Source organism: Orbicella franksi, chromosome 2, assembly GCF_964199315.1.
Source record: "Orbicella franksi chromosome 2, jaOrbFran1.1, whole genome shotgun sequence".
Classification (NCBI taxonomy): Eukaryota; Metazoa; Cnidaria; class Anthozoa; order Scleractinia; family Merulinidae; genus Orbicella; species Orbicella franksi.
In genome coordinates, this window is record NC_138146.1 from 22,563,706 (window position 1) to 22,584,046 (window position 20,341).

At 37.8% G+C, this 20,341-nt stretch overlaps 1 protein-coding gene, 1 long non-coding RNA gene and 1 pseudogene across 2 annotated transcripts; 1 reads left to right on the forward strand and 2 right to left on the reverse strand.

Annotated features, from left to right (window-relative positions):
• Positions 1-505: 505 nt before the first annotated feature.
• Positions 506-18,434, reverse strand: LOC145478705 (uncharacterized). The gene is made up of 3 exons (XR_014048317.1): positions 15,936-18,434; positions 7,544-7,608; positions 506-593 (listed from the first exon to the last, which is right to left on the reverse strand). It is a non-coding gene; the product is annotated as an uncharacterized LOC145478705 (long non-coding RNA).
• LOC145478703 (alpha-protein kinase vwkA-like) lies at positions 8,895-10,274 on the forward strand (annotated as a pseudogene).
• On the reverse strand, positions 10,304-12,999 carry LOC145478702 (uncharacterized). Its single transcript, XM_081456809.1, has 4 exons — positions 11,907-12,999; positions 11,404-11,513; positions 11,065-11,234; positions 10,304-10,616 (listed from the first exon to the last, which is right to left on the reverse strand). The coding sequence occupies exons 1-4, from the start codon at positions 12,654-12,656 to the stop codon at positions 10,423-10,425; spliced, it is 1,224 nt and encodes a 407-aa protein (XP_081312935.1). The 5' UTR covers positions 12,657-12,999; the 3' UTR covers positions 10,304-10,422.
• Positions 18,435-20,341: the final 1,907 nt, after the last annotated feature.

Here is a 20,341-nt window from a genome sequence, read left to right on the forward strand (position 1 = left end):
CAGTCAGTAAGCCAATCAGCCAGTCAGTGAATTAGACAATCCACCTGTCAGTCAGTCAGTCAGTCACTCAATCAGTCACTCAATCAATCAGGCAACTGACCAGTCAGTCCATTTCTAGGTCAATCAATCAGTCATTCAGTCAGTTGGTTAGTCAGTCCCTACTTCTGTTCTTCCATCCATCTGTCAGTCCGTCAGTCAGTCTGTCCGTCCGTTCCTCTATCCGTCAGTCTGTCAATCAGTCAGTCAATCAGTCAGGCGAATGATCAGTCAGTTAACTAGTCTGTTGGCTGAGTACGACTTTCAAACATGGCTACAGAATATTTTAACAATTATTCGATTTACAATTAATTCAAAACAGATTGTTAATTTAAAAAATGTGTTATTTGAGAGCTCTTCAGTCTATTCATTGTACAAATCAACCATGGCAGAATAGATTGCATGACTGAATTCAATTTATCAACGTTGAACTTGGCTTATTCAAGAGCTTTGTTGACCTGGTTCACCCAAAAGCTGGATTGCAAAACAAATCATGCAGCCCTTCTAAAAGTAACTGCTTCATGCTTTGGTCCACTTTGTCACTGATGGCATCTGGCCTGTAAAAGAAAGATTTAATACCTTCCTTCAGAGCCAAGTTAAAAATATTACAACACACAAAATTACCAACCACAAAACAATTCACAGAATTTAAAGCTATCTTAAACCTGCTTTTGTCATAGTTTTCATGATCTTTCTGGACAGGGGTAAAATACATGCAGGTTTAAAATTAGGCAGTGCCTACAGTCAAACATGTATTAGGCGGACACCCTCGGGACCCGTGCTAATGTCTGCTTAATACAGGGTGTCTGTTGAAAACAGCTTCCTTCAGAATTTGTCTTAAAAAGCTTTAAAAGGGTCATATTAATGTTCATCAGTATTAAAAGCTTTTTAAAGGGTCAAATAGCATTCTTGCAAACGGTCGATAATTTGGAAATATTGTATTTCCATAAGCAATGACACGTATATGAGGTAAAGTGACGAACTTTGTTCCACTTGACTGAATTTTACACATGATTAGTCAGTACCTCTGGGAATGAGACAATGCACCTGTACAGTTTCTGCATCTTTGATACATTGATGTTGAGTTTGGTTTTATACTGAGAAACTGGAAAATGGTCGCAAAAAATTGCACAATGCTTTCACAACGTTTTCCTGCCGAACATGGCTAGAAAGAAATTTGATCGGGGCAGATTTTGATCACATGCCAGGTAACCACTTCTGAACTGCGAAAATGCATCAAGCAATCAACAGAACAACACTATAGTTTGTAATTTTCATCGAGCTTCTTCTCAACACTTGATTATCCATGTTCCTAAAATTTACTCTTTGTTTCAAAATCATTATCAAAAATTTAGATTACAAGGATGGCTTGCCAGGGCTCTTGCAGGGGGGATAAGTGAAGGAGAGAAAGTTACTTCCCCGAGGGGTAAAAGTACTTGTCCCAGATGAGCTGACAGGTTATTTTTCAAGCCCTGTTTAGATACACTGGATAACACTTTCCACCATGTCATTGCTGCTTGGTATAATTTGTGCCACCTACATGTGCACTTGTGTTTTGCTCTGTAAATGCAAATTAAAATTGACAATATTTCTGTGTTTATTTTGCGGGTAAAATAATTTCACAACAATGAACTGGCTCAGAATGCTTGTGTGAAGGGCTGGTTGATTGATGGAAGAGTTACTGTCTGTTCTTAGCTGTTTTTCATAGTTGAATGAGTCACTTTACCTATACCTTACAATGTACATGCTTAGGGGAGTTCAGGAAGACCTGTTAAATCTTCAAAAGGAATTGATTGTGATTTTATATGATCATCAATATCAAAAATATATCACTTACTTACTGGCACAGGTATAGCATGTTAATTAGTTATTAATTATTATTTTTAAAATATATTAATCATTTAATTAATATTAATTAACTAATTTGTATATTTTGGAGACTAAACTTTTTTACTAGTGACCAAAAATAAATGTTCAGTGGCCAAATAGACACTAAGGAAAACTAGTTAACTTGGAGGGTTGATATATCGCATTTCTGTGACAGCTCTTCGTTGACAAACTTAACTGACCGATCTATTATCCCAATCTCCCAGAGCTTTTTCAAAAAACGCATTTTTTGGACATTTTCAGCATTTTCAGCCTGGATGCGAGCAGGATGCGAGACAGCATGCCTTTCTTTCCACTAGCATTGCATATTATGCCATTTTTGCTCAGCATGTGCAGAAATCAAAATTTCGAGGTAGTTTTTGGATGAGAAAGTGACCTAATTGTCTTTAGACTTTTCTGTTTTTTCATTTTTTTTTTCGCTTTTACTTTTTCACACTTTCTTATCTTATTGCTGCAGTGATTGATCTTCTCCTGGGCTTGCTTCCAGTTTAAAAATTCCCAAGAAAGCATCGAGACGGGTAATTCTTACCATGGAGTAGCTAAGTGTAGTCGCAGGAAATTTTGCTACAAGTTTTGCCTCAAATTTCTGTGCATTTTTGTGCATATTTCAGGCTCCATTGAGCCAATCACTGTGATCTGGGCATCATTGGAAAGATCCTTTCCTCCTGTAGAACGTGAGTATAGATGATGCCAATTTGGTCAAAGGTGATGATGTCAGAAGTGGAACAAAGGCTAACGCTCGTTACGGCCAGTTACAGCAGGCACTGGCATCAATGGGTTAAAACGTGGACAAAAAACATGCATCCTTTTTGCAGTGTCTGTTTGAGGTGGCTCAAAACAGTTTCCAGAAGTAGATTTTGATGGGTCATTATGACCACTCTGTATCACTTAATGCTACAACCATGGTATCAAAAACCTGCCCAATCATTGGTGAATAACAATAATAAATTAATAATAAAAATGACTGATATTGACATGCAATGATCAAAGGTGCATTACATCATGAATTCCAAAAATTATATGAAATTTTTAAAAGCTAGTTTAAACAGGTATGTTTTGAGTAAGGATTTTTTGTGACACAATAAGTTACCATAGCAACAGTATGAACTGCTAAATGCACCCTTAATGACAGCTTTAGAGGCTTAAAATTCAAAAATGTCACAGTGAAATTTTTCATATTATCAAATTTTTAACCTGTAAATAGGGTTCAAAGCCACCTTAAAGTTTTGAAAATTTAAGGTGGCTCTGAACCCTAAGTAAGGAATTTTATAGGACTTTGCCAAAAGTTATTAAAATTTGATAATACAAAAAAAATTTCACCATGCCATTTTTAAGTCATGAATGAAATGAACAACTTACAGCAATCAGGAATGAAATGGGGATAAATTTTGGTGTTAACTCCATAGGTAGCCTGGCAATTCTGTATAAAGTTAATATTAAATTTTGTAATGCAGGCGCAGACAATGTGGGTTTGCTCATGCATTGAATTTCTTTGCCGTTGGGTGAAGGACAATTTCTTCGTACTGTTATATTCTGGAGTGCTGTTTATGCAAGTGTTTTGTTCTCTGTTACACACATTACACATACACATTGTCGGTTCAGCATTTTAGGCACATGGGTATAATCAAGAGTTTACATGAAGCTTGATGAAATGTTATTTTGTTGATTGCATGACGTGCATTCACAGTTCAGAAGTGGTTACCTAGAACATGATCAAAATCTGCCCCAATCAAATTTCGTCACAATTGCAAATAGCCGTGTTCAGCAGCAAAATGCGGTGTTTTTTTCTTAAAATTTCAACACTTTTTGCCAGAATTTCTCAGTTTCACTGCAGAGAACCAAACTCAACATCCATATATCAGAGTGGCTGAAACTGTACGCGAAAAGAAGTTAAATATTTCTACAGCAAACACAAAGCCCTTGCCAGCATTTTTAATGGACAAATCTGGCTAAATCCCTGTGTCAACAGGCAAGTCTCTTCGGCGAAACATACAAGTTTTCTGGTGGAAATACACTTGAGCGCCACCGAAATAAAATGTATCCTTGATATTATTAAAAAGAAATTGACAGGTAAGTCATCAAAAAACAGTGTTCCTGGATGTTGATGGAAAATAGTCTCTCATTCAAACGAAAACGTTTCCATATGACTGAAAGGAATATACATATATACTTGCTGGCTTTACAAATTCGACACCATAACTGTGTCACTGAAAACTGACCTGTGTAAGCCTAATTGTTTTAAATTCTACTTGTTTTTAATTTCGCTTCCTTCTCTTCAAAATGATTTTTTGTAGTTGGGCTCACTTAGGCAAGATGCAGTTTAACGTTCAAGGCATCGAACACGACCTTAGAGACTTCGACAATTGAAAACATTGATTCAAGGGTTTTAGTATAAAGAACCAACTGAAGATAATCAGCATGTAATTCCTGAAATAGCAAGCAAAGTATTTAACACTAAGAAGACTGCAAACAAGTCAGACAGATTTACTGCATTCCAACACCCCAGGAAATGACTTCCTTTTGGGGATTCAAGTGGGAGTTTGAAAACCTGGGCAAGCCGGGAAGTGCCCCGGGCAAGCAAAACTTGAGAGTTGCTTACCCAAAGGGAAAAAGTTAAAAAAAAAATAATAATCCCTGGAGGCAGAAGAAAACCAGAAAAATACTTTAACTGGATCAATTTTACCAATGTTTACCGTTTTTGAGCTAACAAATCAAATTAGCTTTTTGCCTATAACACCACACATTTCAACTATAATAAAATTATAATACCACATTCATGACTTGGCTCACAGAACTCTTTGACTGACTTATAAGCCTCTAAAGCTGTAAGGGTGTTTTTAGCAGGTCATACCATTGCTATGGTAACCTACTGTGCCACAAAAATAATAACAAAGTGTTCACCAATGATTGGGCAGTTTGCAAGACAATGATCATAGCATCAGGTGATAAAGAGTTGTTACAACAACCCATCAAAATCTAACTGCTGGAAACTGTTTTGAGCCACCTTAATACAAGTTTCTAACAATAGAAGTGACCATAAAAGTCAAGTTTAAGCTGTCCGCACCCTAAGGTGTCCGTTGAATACAGATATTTTCTACAGTAAACGTGGAAAAAGAAAAAGTGGGACTTGCACTGTGTAATATGGGGTCCGCTTAATACAGGTTTGACTGTACGTTAAGACTATTTTATCCCTGATTTGTTCATTCTAAAGCTATTCTCAGCCTATATTACAAGGTTTCATGGCTGTGGTCTAAACAAATTATGAGGAGCTTAAAGGTTCCTAACCATGAAATCCTGGGTGCCCAGCACTTAAGCTTATTTGAAAAAGGTACTATGGTTTTCCAGTCACCCAAAGGCAAAAGTTAGTCACCTGTGGCACCCAGGTGTTCCTAGAGCACAGCCCTGGGTTTTTTTTTCCATTTTACCTCAATTTTATGCCTGTTTTATGGCTATTTTAAGACTATTTTTGAGCTATTTTATTTTCAGCCTGTTTCATTCATGCTATTTTAATACTATTTTCTCATCGAGTTGCAGAGACATTGTTCATTATTTTAAGGCTATTTTTCTGTTTTAGTGTTATGTGTGTTTTTGATGAAAAACACAAATAATATGAAGAGAATTTAGTTTCACAACTTCTACAAAATTTTGTAAGAATTATTACACAAATAAAATATATTTTTACAAATAACATTTTTTTGCTTGCGATGTGGAGCAATCCTTTGTTAAAACACTTAATATTAGGGCCAGACCCCTGAAATCTGGTGATCTTATCAAGAAACCTGTTGTGTGTCCTAAAAACATGATGCAAGTAATTAAGAACTGAACAATTTGGACAAAGACTTTTGAGGGCGTTGCAAGATCTTGATAAGGTCCTTGAAGATCCTTGCCAGTATCCCAGTGGATCTTGCAAAATTCTTTATCAAAACCCTTGAAAATCCTGGTCAAGATTTTCAAGGTTCTTCCAGGATGTACAAGGATCATTGTTCAAAATTCTTGACAGGATCTATAAAGTCCAAGCCAAGATCTTGGATTTTCAAAGTTCTTGCAAAGATCTTTAAAGATCTCAAAAATCTTTAAAGATCTTGACAAGACCTGAAGATCCTAGAAAGATTTTCACCAGGAAAGGGTAGTGTCAAATGTGTTGACAGTTCAAAGGGCTGATTAATGGCGTTTGGAGAATGCAAGACTAGTTTTGACCTGTGGCTTTCCAGAGTTGGTTGCCCTGTGCACGGTTATAGGCAGAAAAACTCCACATTCCTGTAAGGACACCAAAATGGCTACCCCGCTTGATTTTTACAGGGGCATGTCACGGCCAGAAAACTGGTACCATTTAATACTAAGATATGTGATTACAAGTGATATCATAAGGCATGCAGTGAACATGTGAGCAGGCCATGCGAGCTCGTCTTTGTGCGGGATCTCCATTCAGTCCATTCAGTTGCCGTAGGCTTCGCTATTCTGTGCTCTCAGCATTGGATTTAGTGAATTTAAACGCTTCGACAGAAGCATTTATAGAGATCTGAGGGCATTGTCCTTGTTTATTTTATATGTTAACGAACACGACTTTGAATCGCCATGTGGCTTTCAGGATGTCAACCGTGGGAACAGCTATATTTTGATTGCATTTGTTAAATTAATTCCAGTCACGACAGATACATGCATGTAGCTCAGTCTTTATCTGGTAGAATTTTGTTTGGAATCGGCGGATAAGTACTCTGAAGGCAAGATCCATAACAGTGAGCCTGAACCAAGGAATGGCAACATATGTAAATACTATCTACTTTGCTCATCAGGGGAAATACTCAAATCAGTCACACAGAGTTTGTTTACGCTGACGATAAACGGACACATGATTGCAAATGTTTGCTTATATTTGTGCTTCCAGCTTAGAATAATGTACGTTAAATATACTTAAATACAACTTAGCTTTTATGCTTAAACATTATCAGTTAATGTGAGAATATTTAGCACGAAATTTGAAGGCTATAAATGTAAATATTTTGAAACTTGTAAGTCTATGGAAACTGGTGCTGCCACGCAACATATCAACAAATCGTAGTTTGTCCAGGGGACCACTTAAATTGGAATGGACTTTGACACTATGATATATCTTTCTGTAAAACCTCGGTTGCCAATGAAAAACGTTGGATTTAGCAACAGACAGGTTGAAAGTCAGCTAGTGAAATCATTTATTTAGGTATATATGTTAAAGTGATGGCCTTGAATGCACTCTCATAATCTTTGATTACTACTAGTTTTCAACATAATTGTACAAGCATGGAATCTAATAGCTTTGTATCATATGGTTCTTTGACAATCTGTAATAGTATACTTCAATATTGAAGTTCCTAACTAAAAGGCATGCTTCTAATTAATGTAGACAGAAGCAAATTGTTTATTACCGGTGACATGGATTACATGTATTTTCAGGAACTGGACACTATTTGCTGGAACAATGTTTGCTGCAACAATTTTTTGCAGGATTTTGTTTATAAAAGTCATGGAAAAAAAAACCCAGCACAAATCATAACAATTAAAACCTGCAAAACATTTCATGTCACAATTGGTAGTTGGTAAATATTTGATTAAATTAATCAAGAATTGTTAATCAGTAGCTTACCTGGATAACTGCTACATGCTGACTGTAGAAGCCATGAACCACTTGGTTTTCTGTTAAAATCTCATCTGGAAAACAACATTAATATCAGAGTTTTTTAATAGTTGAAACCAAGACCACAGCTCTTCAACATTTTCCAACTTCATAGAAATGTTGCATTTCAAGCAGTTTAAACGTACTGATGTAAGAAAATTTAAAGGGAGCATGCCCCTAACACAGCTCAAGGCATATACATCTATGTCACTGCCATCCTCCCACATAATTATGTAAAAGCAGGGAAGGTTTTTTTGGCGGGGGTTTTCTAGCACCACAAACCATTGACAAAGATAATGGAGTAGAGTTTGTTTAATTTACAACTTGTATGCATTATGGTGGCCGAGAACTGCCAGTAAAAAAATCATATATTTTTGTGTAATTAATGTTAGTTTGACTGAGAAATAAAACAAAACTATATAAAACATGAAGTAAAATGAAATGAAATTTAAAAGTAAAATGACATGAAATTTAAAAGTACATTGAGTTTTAAAAATAAAACCACTTTACTGTTAAGTTAAACTAAAATGGAAATACAGTTCAAAGTGAAATATAAAATCAATTTCAAATGAAATTCAAAGTGCGAGTGAAAGTGAATTTCACCGTGGCCGAGCGCTGCCACTACCATCATGCTACGCGCGCTTACAAGCAACAGAGCGGACCACGTGTTAGCTTGCAACATGGCTGAGTGGAGGCAGTTCGCAAACAAGCAGCATCAAAAAAGAGCTGCTAAGGGGAAACGACCAGCACGAGAATCTGTAGAGGCGAAAGATGAAATAATTGTGCAGAGGATTAGTTCCGAAGTAACTGGAAAACAGCAAAAGTACACCAGGATTGGACCAAGAGAATTTGTCCCATTCGAATTCGATGAAATAACTTTTGACAACATAATAGAAGCTTGCCAGAAGTACTTTGCTGCCCAAATCGATAAAGATATGGTTTGCGACATCTTAGCTGGTGAACGTGGGCCTTCTTGCAAGAAGATGTGCCAAATTCCAGACCACAAAGTATTCTATGTGCGTTTTATAAAAATTTCAGATGCCGAAGTATTAAACGAGCAGGATGAGGAAGAGCACGGGCAAGAGACGCACAAGGTATGTGACAACACTTAAGAGCTTAATGCTGGTGCATTAAAATATATGATCACACATAGAGCTTGGTTTTGGCAATATTGGTTTCACCTGCCCGAAATATGTGGGTTTGGGGGGGGGGGGGTGGGGAGGGGCATCAGTTTCCACAGTGATCTTTTTTTTAGGAGAAGGGGTGGTAGGATGAATATGGTAAAAAAGAGGCGAAAAATGAATTTGCTTGGAATTGTTGCAAGCCATTCGTAATAACCTTATAATTTTGTTCTTTCTCACTTTTGCTAAAGACCAAAAAACAAGGTGTGATGACAATCCAAGAAAATAGGCTGTGTCAGTACCAAGCCCCAAAAAAGTTTGCTCAAGTAAATTTTACCCTAGGAGTTTGTCCATCCAGGATATGCTAAAACTTGGGAAAGTCATCTCCAAGAAAAGTTCCACTATCATTAGCATCTATAAGTTTGATTTTGAACACATGCAATGATCCAATGTACCAGTGGAGGCAGAATTCTTGGTAGCTGAGACACCATTCGCTTCTGGTGGATTCCGACAAGCTTTCAAGGCCACTAGCATAACAGAGAGATTCAAAGAAGTGACATGGGTTGTCAAGAAATACCTCAGGAGTGCCTCGGAAATAATTAAAGCAACACAAGAAACTGAAGAAAGTCACACAAAGAAGTCAGTGCAAATGCATTACTTGGCCCGCAATTTTGCATCCCAACTGAAGGAACAAATTGAAAAAGAGCAGCTGATGGAGTTTGGCCCAACATTTGAATATAAAAAGGTATTCATGGGTAAGACAGACAGTGGGGAGTTCGTTTCAATTGAAGAGTACATTGACGGTGATTTTATTAAGTACATAAACAATAATGGTGAAGTATGTGAAAAGGGTACAGTTTGTGACAAGGCACAGGCCTTTGTCCACTTTACTCATGAGAAATCTGAGGGAAAGCTTATTGTTCTTGACATTCAGGGTGCTGGGTACACACTATATGACCCAGAAATTGCATCGTTAGATTTACTTACTGATGATGGTACATAGCAATTCTGTACTGGGAATTTGTCTGAAATAGCCATGAAGAAATTTTTTGAGAAACACCAGTGCAACAAGTATTGCAAACTTCTAGGACTTACATTAGTACCATCATAGGTCACTTAAGAGTTAGTACCATTATAGGTCACTTAATAGTTAGTACCATCATAGGTCAAAATAGCATTGAAGGATATGTGAAGGACATATACGTGCATGTAACAAAGATATATGAAGGACAAGTTATTCACTGTTCCTGTTGTTGTCTAACATTGATTTAATTTTTTAAATTGCAATCTTGCTTTTTGTACTTATTTACTCTGAGTGTACAGCGAACAGTCTCTGATTTTCTTGTTACCTTATGTTATTACCATATTAAGTTATGACTTGAATGTTGCTGATAAGAAAATGAGAGGCTTATTCTGAACAAAAGTTTTGCAATAATTTTAACTTTGTTACAGTTTACATTAAATAAGAAATATAACTGGATTGTTGCTTATTCCAAAATGAAAGACATATTTGGAACAAAGGTTGTATAAAAGTAGTTGATATGTTATATACAGTGATGTTGTTACAGTTGTTGCATTCCATCACAGTTTACAGAGATTTACAAATAAACCATATGGATAACATATTCCAGTTTAATTATATACATTGATATTGTTAAAGTTGTTGCATTCCATGATAGTTGACAGAAATTTACAAATAAACCATATGGATAACATGTTACAATTAAATTACACTGAAAGTGTGAAGTTCTGTTTTAAATACATATATGCATCTTTCCATTCATCTGGTTTAATGGTATCATTATCAGGAATGATGCGCTCACATTCTTCCCTAAATTCTAGAGTGAGGAAATCATCTGGAATGCTTAAAACACCAGATTCAGTCGCCACCTCCTTGAGTTGTTCCTCAGTAACTGGTAAACCTAAGCAAGAAATTAATGGCAATTATATTAATACTATTATCAACCACTTATTTTGCTTTCTCAAACAATAACCCTTTGTAACATGCATTAACAGGGAGATTAGAGATCAAGAGTATTAATGTTGCAGGGTTCATTTCCCTTCCCAAAAAAATGCTCCTGAAAGGAAGTCTTATTTCTTTTCAGAGGACAAGATATGTTGACCGATCAGTATTATGTACATACAGTGTACCATTGAACAACCACCAAAAGGAATTTTGCCTTTGGATCAAGATCTTATATACTTAGTTGTCATGGGGATTTCATAGGGAACAAGAAATAAAAGACTGCCAGTCGTAATAACCCCTGAGATTGCTGATGATGTGTAATGTGAACTATTAATTTCTTGAATGAAAGTACTGGATCCACATTGTAAATTCATTTATAATGCACAGGATACTATGGCACATACCACACTCTTCAAGCCCATAATTCTCAGGGAAGTTATAGATGTGGTCTGGTATACCATCTGGAAGTGCAGTGTCTCTCTGTGCTCTGATCCTGTGTGTGTTCCACACTGTTTCTCTGAAAATATCTAACTCCTTCTGTATAAGAGGTACCATGATGAAGGCCAAGAGCAATCTGCCAAAACATTAAATATGATGTTGAAAGCAGTCATGACAGGATACTTCTGTATGCAAATACAGTAAATTATGTCAAGAAGTACATGACATTCCTTTCAATGATATACAGCGAGAGGTACAAAAAGGTTCAGAAGATAACTGCTTCAGATCCAAATTATTGTACATACCTATCAGAGTCATTGTGTGGGTCATAATGACCTTGATCTTTTAGCCAACGCAAACCATCTTTAAAATACCTCTCCATCCTTTCGTGCAATTCCCTCCACCATCTTTCAATCTACAAAATAGCAATATAACATAGTATTTTAATTACCTGACCACTACCACTTTTTTTCTCTTTTTTTTCTTAAAAAAATTTCAAAATTTTGACACCATAATGGGGAGTTTCAACAGCATTTGCCCTAATGTTCCAAAACAAAAACTGGGCTATAGCGATAGCTGTAGTCAGATGAATCCATTATGCATATTGCATTTTGGATGCAATGTTATTTGTCATATTTGTTTGTATTCTGTGTGTAGGGGGTGGATGGGGTTGGAGGTGTACAGGAGGCAGGCAGAAGTGGGAGGTTTTGACCCCCTATTGCCTATTCCCACCCCACTATTCTAGTAAAATATTCTGTTCCCAACTCAGTCTCTACCAATTTCAAATTTGCTTAGGAAATAGACATACCTGATTTGAGGTAGAAGGGCCATATATGACTGTTTCGTGAGGATCCATATCATTGTGGTATCTGCGAAGGAAAGCGTGCATTGTGGCCATGGTCCCTGTTTCGGTTCCCTTATCTACTCTTAACATCGCAGATATGATCTTAGTTTCATATAAATGTTCAAGATACCATCTTCCAATTAATTTGGGATCATGATTGGAAACCCAAACTTTCAACCATAGCAGCTTTCTACTGGCTGTGTCCATGCACCCATACACTGCTAATGGAAATGTTGAGTTTTGATAACCCATTAGCTTGTCGTGACCATCGAGAGAATGAACCCAGTTAGAACCACGTGTCGTGAAGTTTCCTTTTCTTCGCTGTCTCTTGACTCCGACATCACCACGGGCTTCGAGACCTTGTGGGTCCAGTTCAGTCATAACATCGTAAACCTGGTCTCTGGTAACATTTAGCCCGTGCTCCAATCTGATTTTCTTGTGCAAGGCTCTGTAGCCTAGCAGCTTACCAGGACCTTTAAGCTCCTCTTCCACCGCTTCTTTCACGTCCTGAACGTCGACACTCCTGTCATTGTAAAAGATGTTAAAGTGACGAAGCCTTCTGTCAAGGGAACGAATACTCCATGCATATTCTGGAAATTCGCGTCTGAGAAAATCCAGTGCTTCCGATCTTTGCAAGCCTTGCTGGACATATTTAGTTAAAACTTCTTTTAGGTTATCGTCATCGGTCCAGGTAGACTCACGGTTATCCGCCATATTGGCTAATAGAATCGCGGGCGCAGAGCTTTGTAAGCGCGAGTAGCATGATGGTAGTGGCAGCGCTCGGCCACGGTGAAATTCACTTTCACTCGCACTTTGAATTTCATTTGAAATTGATTTTATTTTTCACTTTGAACTGTATTTCCATTTTAGTTTAACTTAACAGTAAAGTGGTTTTATTTTCAAAACTCAATGTACTTTTAAATTTCATGTCATTTTACTTTTAAATTTCATTTCATTTTACTTCCTGTTTTATTTAGTTTTGTTTTATTTCTCAGTCAAACTAACATTAATTACACAAAAATATATGATTTTTTTACTGGCAGTTCTCAGCCACCATAATGCATACAATGTACAAGAGAATTTTGATTTCATCATTTCAAATAAAAGTTATGTCTTGCTTAATTCCAATCTCTGTTGCCGATTGGTTCATGTTTAGTATGGCTCTATTACGTTATTGGTGCACTTGAGAGTTTGGAGAGCACTTGAAAAGCTGGAATAGACCCTTTTCATGGTTTCTGATGCCATCTTGCTTTGGGGACAAACACGGCAAAATTTGCTGTAAATGTATGAGAAAAGAAAAGATGAAATCCGATAGGAAATTGAGCAATTTCAGATTTAAGTGGACAAAAGCCTTTTATAACATACAGTGCAGTGCATGCTAGTCCTATCTAATTCCTATTGAGCCATCATGAACAAAATCTCTATGTACATACAGCCATGCATATATATGATGACGTGTGCAGTTTAACTTCAGCTGCAAAATTTCTGTTGAGTTTAGTGCAAGTTCCTTTTGTTTAAGTTTCATCAGTGAAGATTATTCTGAACAATCCAGATTCTATTTTAAGCCTTGGACTTTTCGGCAAGCTAAGATGTTTACTTAAACCTGAGTATTTTGACTTTGTTTGTCTACATTTCCATTGGGTATTTTTGACTTTGTTTGCCTACATTTTCATTGAGTATTTTTGACTTTGTGAGCCTACATTTTCATTATAATTAATTCGAAGAAACAAATTTTTCACTGACAATTTTAGAAACCAGCTAAACGTTTTTGTTCAACTGTTGCTTAACTTATTGTGGCATGTTAGGATCCTACTGACCTTTATTTTCCTTCACCGTGCATTGTGAGAACTTTGTAGTCAATCACAAATAAAACATGTTTTAGTGCCCAAGTTGTTGTCGCATTGTTATAAAAGAATTGCTTCATGCTTTTAGCTGTGCATATATTGAGTTATGGGATGCACTTGGGAGGTTTAGAGAGCACTCAAGAAGCTAGAGTTGCTCTCAGCTATTGCCTCAAGCAACTCTTACGCTTCTTTAGAAACAAACGTATGGAAAAGGGTCATTCCACAGGATATCAGTTTTTAAAAAGTCCTCAAATTAGCCACAGTTATGTTTTATAATGTAGTACAGTGTCTCAACTTTACTTTTCAAACGATGTTGGGCATTGACAAGTCAGCATTGCTGTATAAATTAACATTTATTATAAAAAATCATGAAATGGCCATTGTGGAGACTACAAATAAACTGTTTGTTTAGAAAAAAAGTAAAAGCTGAAACTTTTGGCAAGACCACTTCTGGTCCTTTTTTTCTAAAACAGCTGATTCAAACTGACCTCACCATTAGAACTATGCAATATTTGCTTTCCGTTGGCAAAATGTAGTTTCCACAACATTTTTCAACCTTAAATTTTCTTTGTGAGTGACCAAATAAAGCTAACTTGATGCAAGTTTGATAAGTTCTAATTTACCCTTAAGGGTAAATTGTTCTGCTACAGTTTGCTCTCAATTTGCCTTTATAAGCTCATAAGCTTATGACCGCTTTGCCTACCCGCCAAGTTGGCATCAAAAACCCTGATAAGGTCTATTTGTTGTTGTGTTCATGAACATCCTTAGCTTAGTAACCAGGCATTTTCTGGAACTAGTTTCCAGGCTCTTTACTTATAGGGTGGAATGCCTGGAGGTTAAAATTCATCACAAATTAACTAGTGTGTTTTTGTCGATGTTTTAGGTGAAAAACTACTTCAAAATAATCAAAGTTTTTGCTTGTGGGGTTGTAAGGCAGCTGCTTTATTGCTAATGTGGCACAATTTTTCTGTTTTATGAGGAATAAAGCTCTGATTATGAAGAGGATGCGGATGTTAGCAAATCATGCAGATTCGCACTACCGCATCCTGTCAGATGCCCTGTCATGGCATCATCGAAATCAGCCTCATCCTGCCGCAAATGCTCCCATCTCTACATCGGTGAAACCGGTCGAAGCCTCAGAAGTCGATTTGGTGAGCATTTGCGAAGCATACACAAGAACACTCCTGGATTTCCTGTGGCCCAACATTTCAACTCTATGGGCCATAGTATCACAGATGTCCAGGTGCGTGGTATGCGTTTGTGTAGTGGCACCAACATCCAGCGAAAACAACAGGAGATAAGGTTGATTTTTCGGCTAGGAACAGTGCAGCCGCATGGACTAAACATAAACTTCAGCTACATTTAAACAATGCACACGCAATTTTTCTACGTGCGCACGCCCATCTAACATAGTTAAAAATCTATTGCGTATTTTAATCGTTTTTAACCAAGTGTCATGCATCAGCAATGACTTTTTAATTTCCCTCAAATGCTATCAGTAAATTCTTTTACATACTATCTTTAGTTTTTAATCCATAAATACTTCAGAACTTAAATTTCCCTGAGTTGTTAGACATTACATTCTCCATTTTCCTTAAAACATTTACTGAAATGTTTGCCATGTTTGCCCCCCAGCCCCCCACCCCCCAACTCCCCCCAAAGCAAGATGGCGTCAGAAACCGTGAAAAGGTCTATTGCTCTTGGTATGGCTTGAATAACTCTTACCCCTTCCCCCCTGGGAGGAGGGGAATTTCTGGGTGGAGATGTGCCACTGGGACCCTGGAACCCTTAGCCTAGACCAGAGCTAGTTCAGCTGAATTTTGCTACCCTATACTGGAGTAACCAGTATTAAAACCACCGATTTCCATCTAAATCCCGATTTTTGGCTGTTAATAATGTCCAGTAGTGTTTTATGATAGTCATCTATCGACGCTGTTGAGGATGAGTTGCAAAAATTTAAACTTACCGATTTCATTTTTTTATATTTTTGAGTGGCAATTCCTGGTTTCCTTAGTCTAGATAAAATCTTCAACCAATTGGTCAGTTTCGTGAAAAATGATACCCTATTCTAGACCCAAACGCTCTGATTTATATACCCTATGCTAGAGTAAACTGCTTGAAAACCATACCCTTTTACAACGGCACATACCTATATAGCCCCTTCCTAGATCTTGTGCTCTCCAAACTCCAACATGCATCCATAACTCAATAAAGTCACTCTAACAAATGAACCAATAATTCATCAAAATATAAGCTAAAAACATGAACACATTGTGCGGTCCCAGGAAATATCCATACCAAGCCTATAACAGGTCATTGGAAATGCAGAGGATACGCTTCTAAGCATGAAACAAATTTAAAATGTAAGCTTAAGGACGTTTGCGCTAATTGTTTCTGTGCATCCTTACTATGCAGCCACGCAAATTCATGTGCAGCGTCATGCATTGATGTGCATGCTAGATAATAAAATGAAAAATGACAGGGCAAATGGCCATTGCTATAGCTTTGCCTGGATTTAACGATCTTAGCATTCAGTGACCCCTATTTTCCTCTTCTTGGATAATTTTCTCTACTAATTTTCTATGTTTAGCAAAAAAATGAAGAAAATCTATCGATTAGAAGCTTGAATTTTTTGCAAAATGCACCATTGAATTCCATTATTTTTAGCTCTTTGTTTATTGCGGCAGTTTCAAATGCCTCTTGAAGGTTTAAGTTTTGTGAAAACGTTGGCAACATTTGGAATTATTTATACAACAGACCCACTTCTACAAAATATAACTAAGATCATTTGCCTCCGTTGCTTAACCTTCAATATTTTTTCACTGTAAACCCCTGTAGACCCTGCTGAACTACATGCGCCAAATTTTCAAACCAGGGTAGTTTTCCACACACTTTATCTCTGAAATGAAGTCGGTGACCCCCAAGTTTTTTTGCATTTCTGACACAAGTAACTTATTATCTGACTGCAGAAAAAATTTTAACAGAAATCTATCGACTGGAAAATTCTAGCGCGAATGTCCTTAAGCTTAGTCCATACATTGGACACTTGTACACAAAACATAATCTACAAACTTATGTCAAAGAAGAAAGTGCCTTCTTTTTTCAAATTTCCTTTGCTAATTTATCTGAAATGTAAGAATCCATCTCAAATAAGGATATCCATAGGGCCTTTACATTTTTTATCCACAACCTTCCCCCTCCCCCAACCCCGAATTAAGGCACTAGGAAATCTGAGGGGGAGGGAGGCCTTTTCTCATGGGCAACTGTGTTAGCACCTTTGATCTTCTAATAAACTCTGAAGGGGGAAGTGTGTTGGCACTTTGATCTTCCTTCCTTGGAAGGGGGGGGGGGGGTAAAAAGTTAACTTTTCTGAGGCAATAAAACTGGTAAAAATTGAAAGCTCCTCAATAAGGGGGCAGGGGAGGGGTGCAGATATTTAATGGAATGGCCCTAGAAATATTGTACTAAATGTTTCTCAGTCAGTGTTCCTCTAAAAGCAAAATAAACTCTGATGGATACACAACAGGGAGCCCATACAAGCAGCGTGTCTGTTTGTATGTTTGAAATATAAAGAAATGTAGGGGAATATTAAAGAGTCTTAATATCGTAAACAGATATTGAGTAATGTCCATGTTAAAGCTCGAAATAAACGTAAATCTACCTCAGTTGTTGTGTATTGTCATTTCTGCGGCTCAAAATAGCAAATTTGAGTGATTTGATGGGTTTTGTGTTGACTGTTACTACACGTTATAAGAAGGAGACAAGGGTGGAAAGCTCATTTTCGACCGCTCCAGTGCCAAGCCGATTTTCACCCAGAGATTAGAATCACCTGGCTTCCTAATCGAACACCAGATAAACTGAAAGGTTGATGCTTCTTCTCGTGGCATTCCATGGAAGATCCATTCAAAATCCAAGCGCTAACCGCCAAATAATTTTCGAGAAATGCAGCTGTCAAAGCAACCAGCATCTGCCAACAGGAGCAACAGTCATGCCGTTTGTCCACGCTGATTGGATGCATTGTTTCAAATCCTCCAATCAGCCTGGAGCAAACAACATGACTGTTGCTCCTTGGCACACGAAATCCTGGCAACAAATGCTGGTCACTTCAACAGCTGCATTTCTCGAAAATTATTTGGCGGTTAGCGCTTGGATTTTGAATGGATCTTCGATGGAATGCCATGAGAAGAAGCGTCAACCTTCCAGTTTATCTAGTGTTAGATCTGGAAGCCAGGCAATCCTAATTTCAGGATGAAAATCAGCTTTCCACCCTTGTCTCCTTCTTACAACGTGTAGTAACAGTCAACGCAAAACCCACCAACTTGTTCAAATTTGCCATTTTGAGCCGCAGAAACAACAATACACAACAACTGAGGTAGATTTACGTTTATTTTGAGCTTTAACATGGTCATTACTCGATGTCAGTTTACGATATTAAGACTCATAAATATTCCCATACATTTCTTTATATTCCGAACATTCAAACAGACACGCCGCTTGTATGGACGCCCTGTGGATACACATGCAACTTTTATGTCCTATCTTATTACCTAGTTTCCCAGTTTATGCGCCTCTTAAAAGCAAAATAAACTCTGATGGATACACATGCAACGTTTATATCCTATCTATCAAGTATTTATCTTATCAAACTGCAAGGCCTTAGCTTACCTTCGTCCAAGGAGGTCCTCAGAGATTGATTGTCAACAAACACGTCTCCACATTCCACCTCCTGGTTGCGACAAGTACAAAAGTGAAGAAAGTTAGCTTATGACCCAGATCAAGTAATATCACTCGTTCAATCCGCTTAAGAACAAAGAAAAAATCTTTGAAATTAAGATAACCTCAATTTTCCATTATTTTTCTTGCACACGTGCCACTAAAATGGCGGAGACGAACTACACTCCCAAAGATAACTGGGAAATAGCTAGAAAGTGGAGTGGGGAGGGGAGGGACAGGAGAGCTGAAAATCGCCCCCGTTGAAACTGTACTCTGACGACAAAACACCAAAAAAACAAAATTTTATGAGTTTTACTACGGCTACCATTCTATTTGCTTACTCCGCAAAACAAGAAGAAACTTCAACAAAAGACTTTTACAGCTCATCTTTATCTCTGTTCTTCATGCACCCATGTTGGTCATTATCATTATCAACCAAGCATAAGCAAAATTCTAAATAAAATCAGGAGCCCATCACTCTTGATAAAATACAAATTCCTGTCTTAAAACCAGCTATTAAACCTGCGATCAGGCGTTCTGTTGTTAAAAAAAGAACCCCTCATCTCAGGTTAACAACTGACCACAACTGGCTAGCACTCTCGGCAAGGGAGAGCGTATGTTTGTGTGGAGACTGATGGAAGGAAATCTTTTGAAAGGAATTCCATGAAAGCACCAGAATCTCAAACCGCTACTTGCTTGGCATACGTGTCTGCAAATGCTTATTCTTCATCTTTTTTTTGTTTTTTTGTTTTTTTGTTGTTATCAACATATTGCCGCGGTATTGACAGTATTCGCAGGCCAACTAAAATCCTGTGTACTTCCGGATATCCCGTTTGTGATAAAACTCTCTCACTTTCCCCCCTCCACCCTCCCCCAGCCTAGTTCGCGCTCCGAAGAGTATCGATCTTTTTTTTTCCAAATCCGTCTTTAGCTAGGCTCGACTTGCGACGCTCTCTCGTGTCTGGTCTACGTTTCTCCCTGAGAATAACCTGCCTTCAGGGGAGGAGCGCAGGCTCCTTTCCGAAGAGTGGCTGGTGATCAAGCCTATCTTCAGCAAAAACAGCAAAAGCGAAAATAGCGCGGTATTTACGACATGTACGATAGAGGAGCAGCCTGTGGACTTATTGCTGATGAGGAGATTAGACTAGACACGATCGATGGCCCCTCGGCTACAAATATCACGCTGGCCTGCTGCTTCATTCCCTTTCTTAATTAGTGAGGGAGTGAGAGTGCTTTGGAGAAGCCGCGAGGAGAAGTTGCGTTTGCGCACGAAACGAACTAATCGCGCGCGAGATCCCGCTAGCTATCGGTTGAACAAGCGTGAACTAAGAGAACGACAAATATGCGATCTTTGAACCTCGTGCGTGACCGAGTCGCTTTACATTATCAAATTTATTTTTCCACAAAGATTTGCCTTTTTATTTTATATTTCTATTAAATACGAAATTAGGTATGTTCACGTCGAGTCGAACATTAAAGAATAAGATAGATTCGGAAGGAACAGCAGACATGTCACGTTTTTGCTATCACATTTATAGTCACTGCCGTTAGTTTAGGGGGAAGGCATAGAGCGGTCTTAAGATAATGCACATTACGAGAAAGGGCCATTGAAATCAGGCACAAAAGATTATGCTGTTGGTCACTGATTTTTATAACATTTGGTGGCTCCTAAAGGAGCCGTTTGTTTTGGCGGGAAATCCACAAAGCGAGTTTACTTGCAACTATCCCCCGCGACCCGCACTGAATAGACACTCCCTCTGGCGCTATAGTAGAACTAAATTTGCATCCGAGACCCTCCCAGGCCATGTAGGATAAATACAAATACAAATACAAATTTTATCG

Bases quoted from the DNA above. Each gene is read 5' to 3' on its own strand.
- LOC145478702 (XM_081456809.1), bottom strand. From the start codon at position 12,656: ATGGCGGATAACCGTGAGTCTACCTGGACCGATGACGATAACCTAAAA. The intron at 11,514-11,906 runs GTATGTCTATTT...GCTATTTTGTAG, and splicing joins GCCCTTCTACCTCAAATCAG to ATTGAAAGATGGTGGAGGGA. The intron at 11,235-11,403 runs GTATGTACAATA...ATGTTTTGGCAG, and splicing joins CCACACAATGACTCTGATAG to ATTGCTCTTGGCCTTCATCA.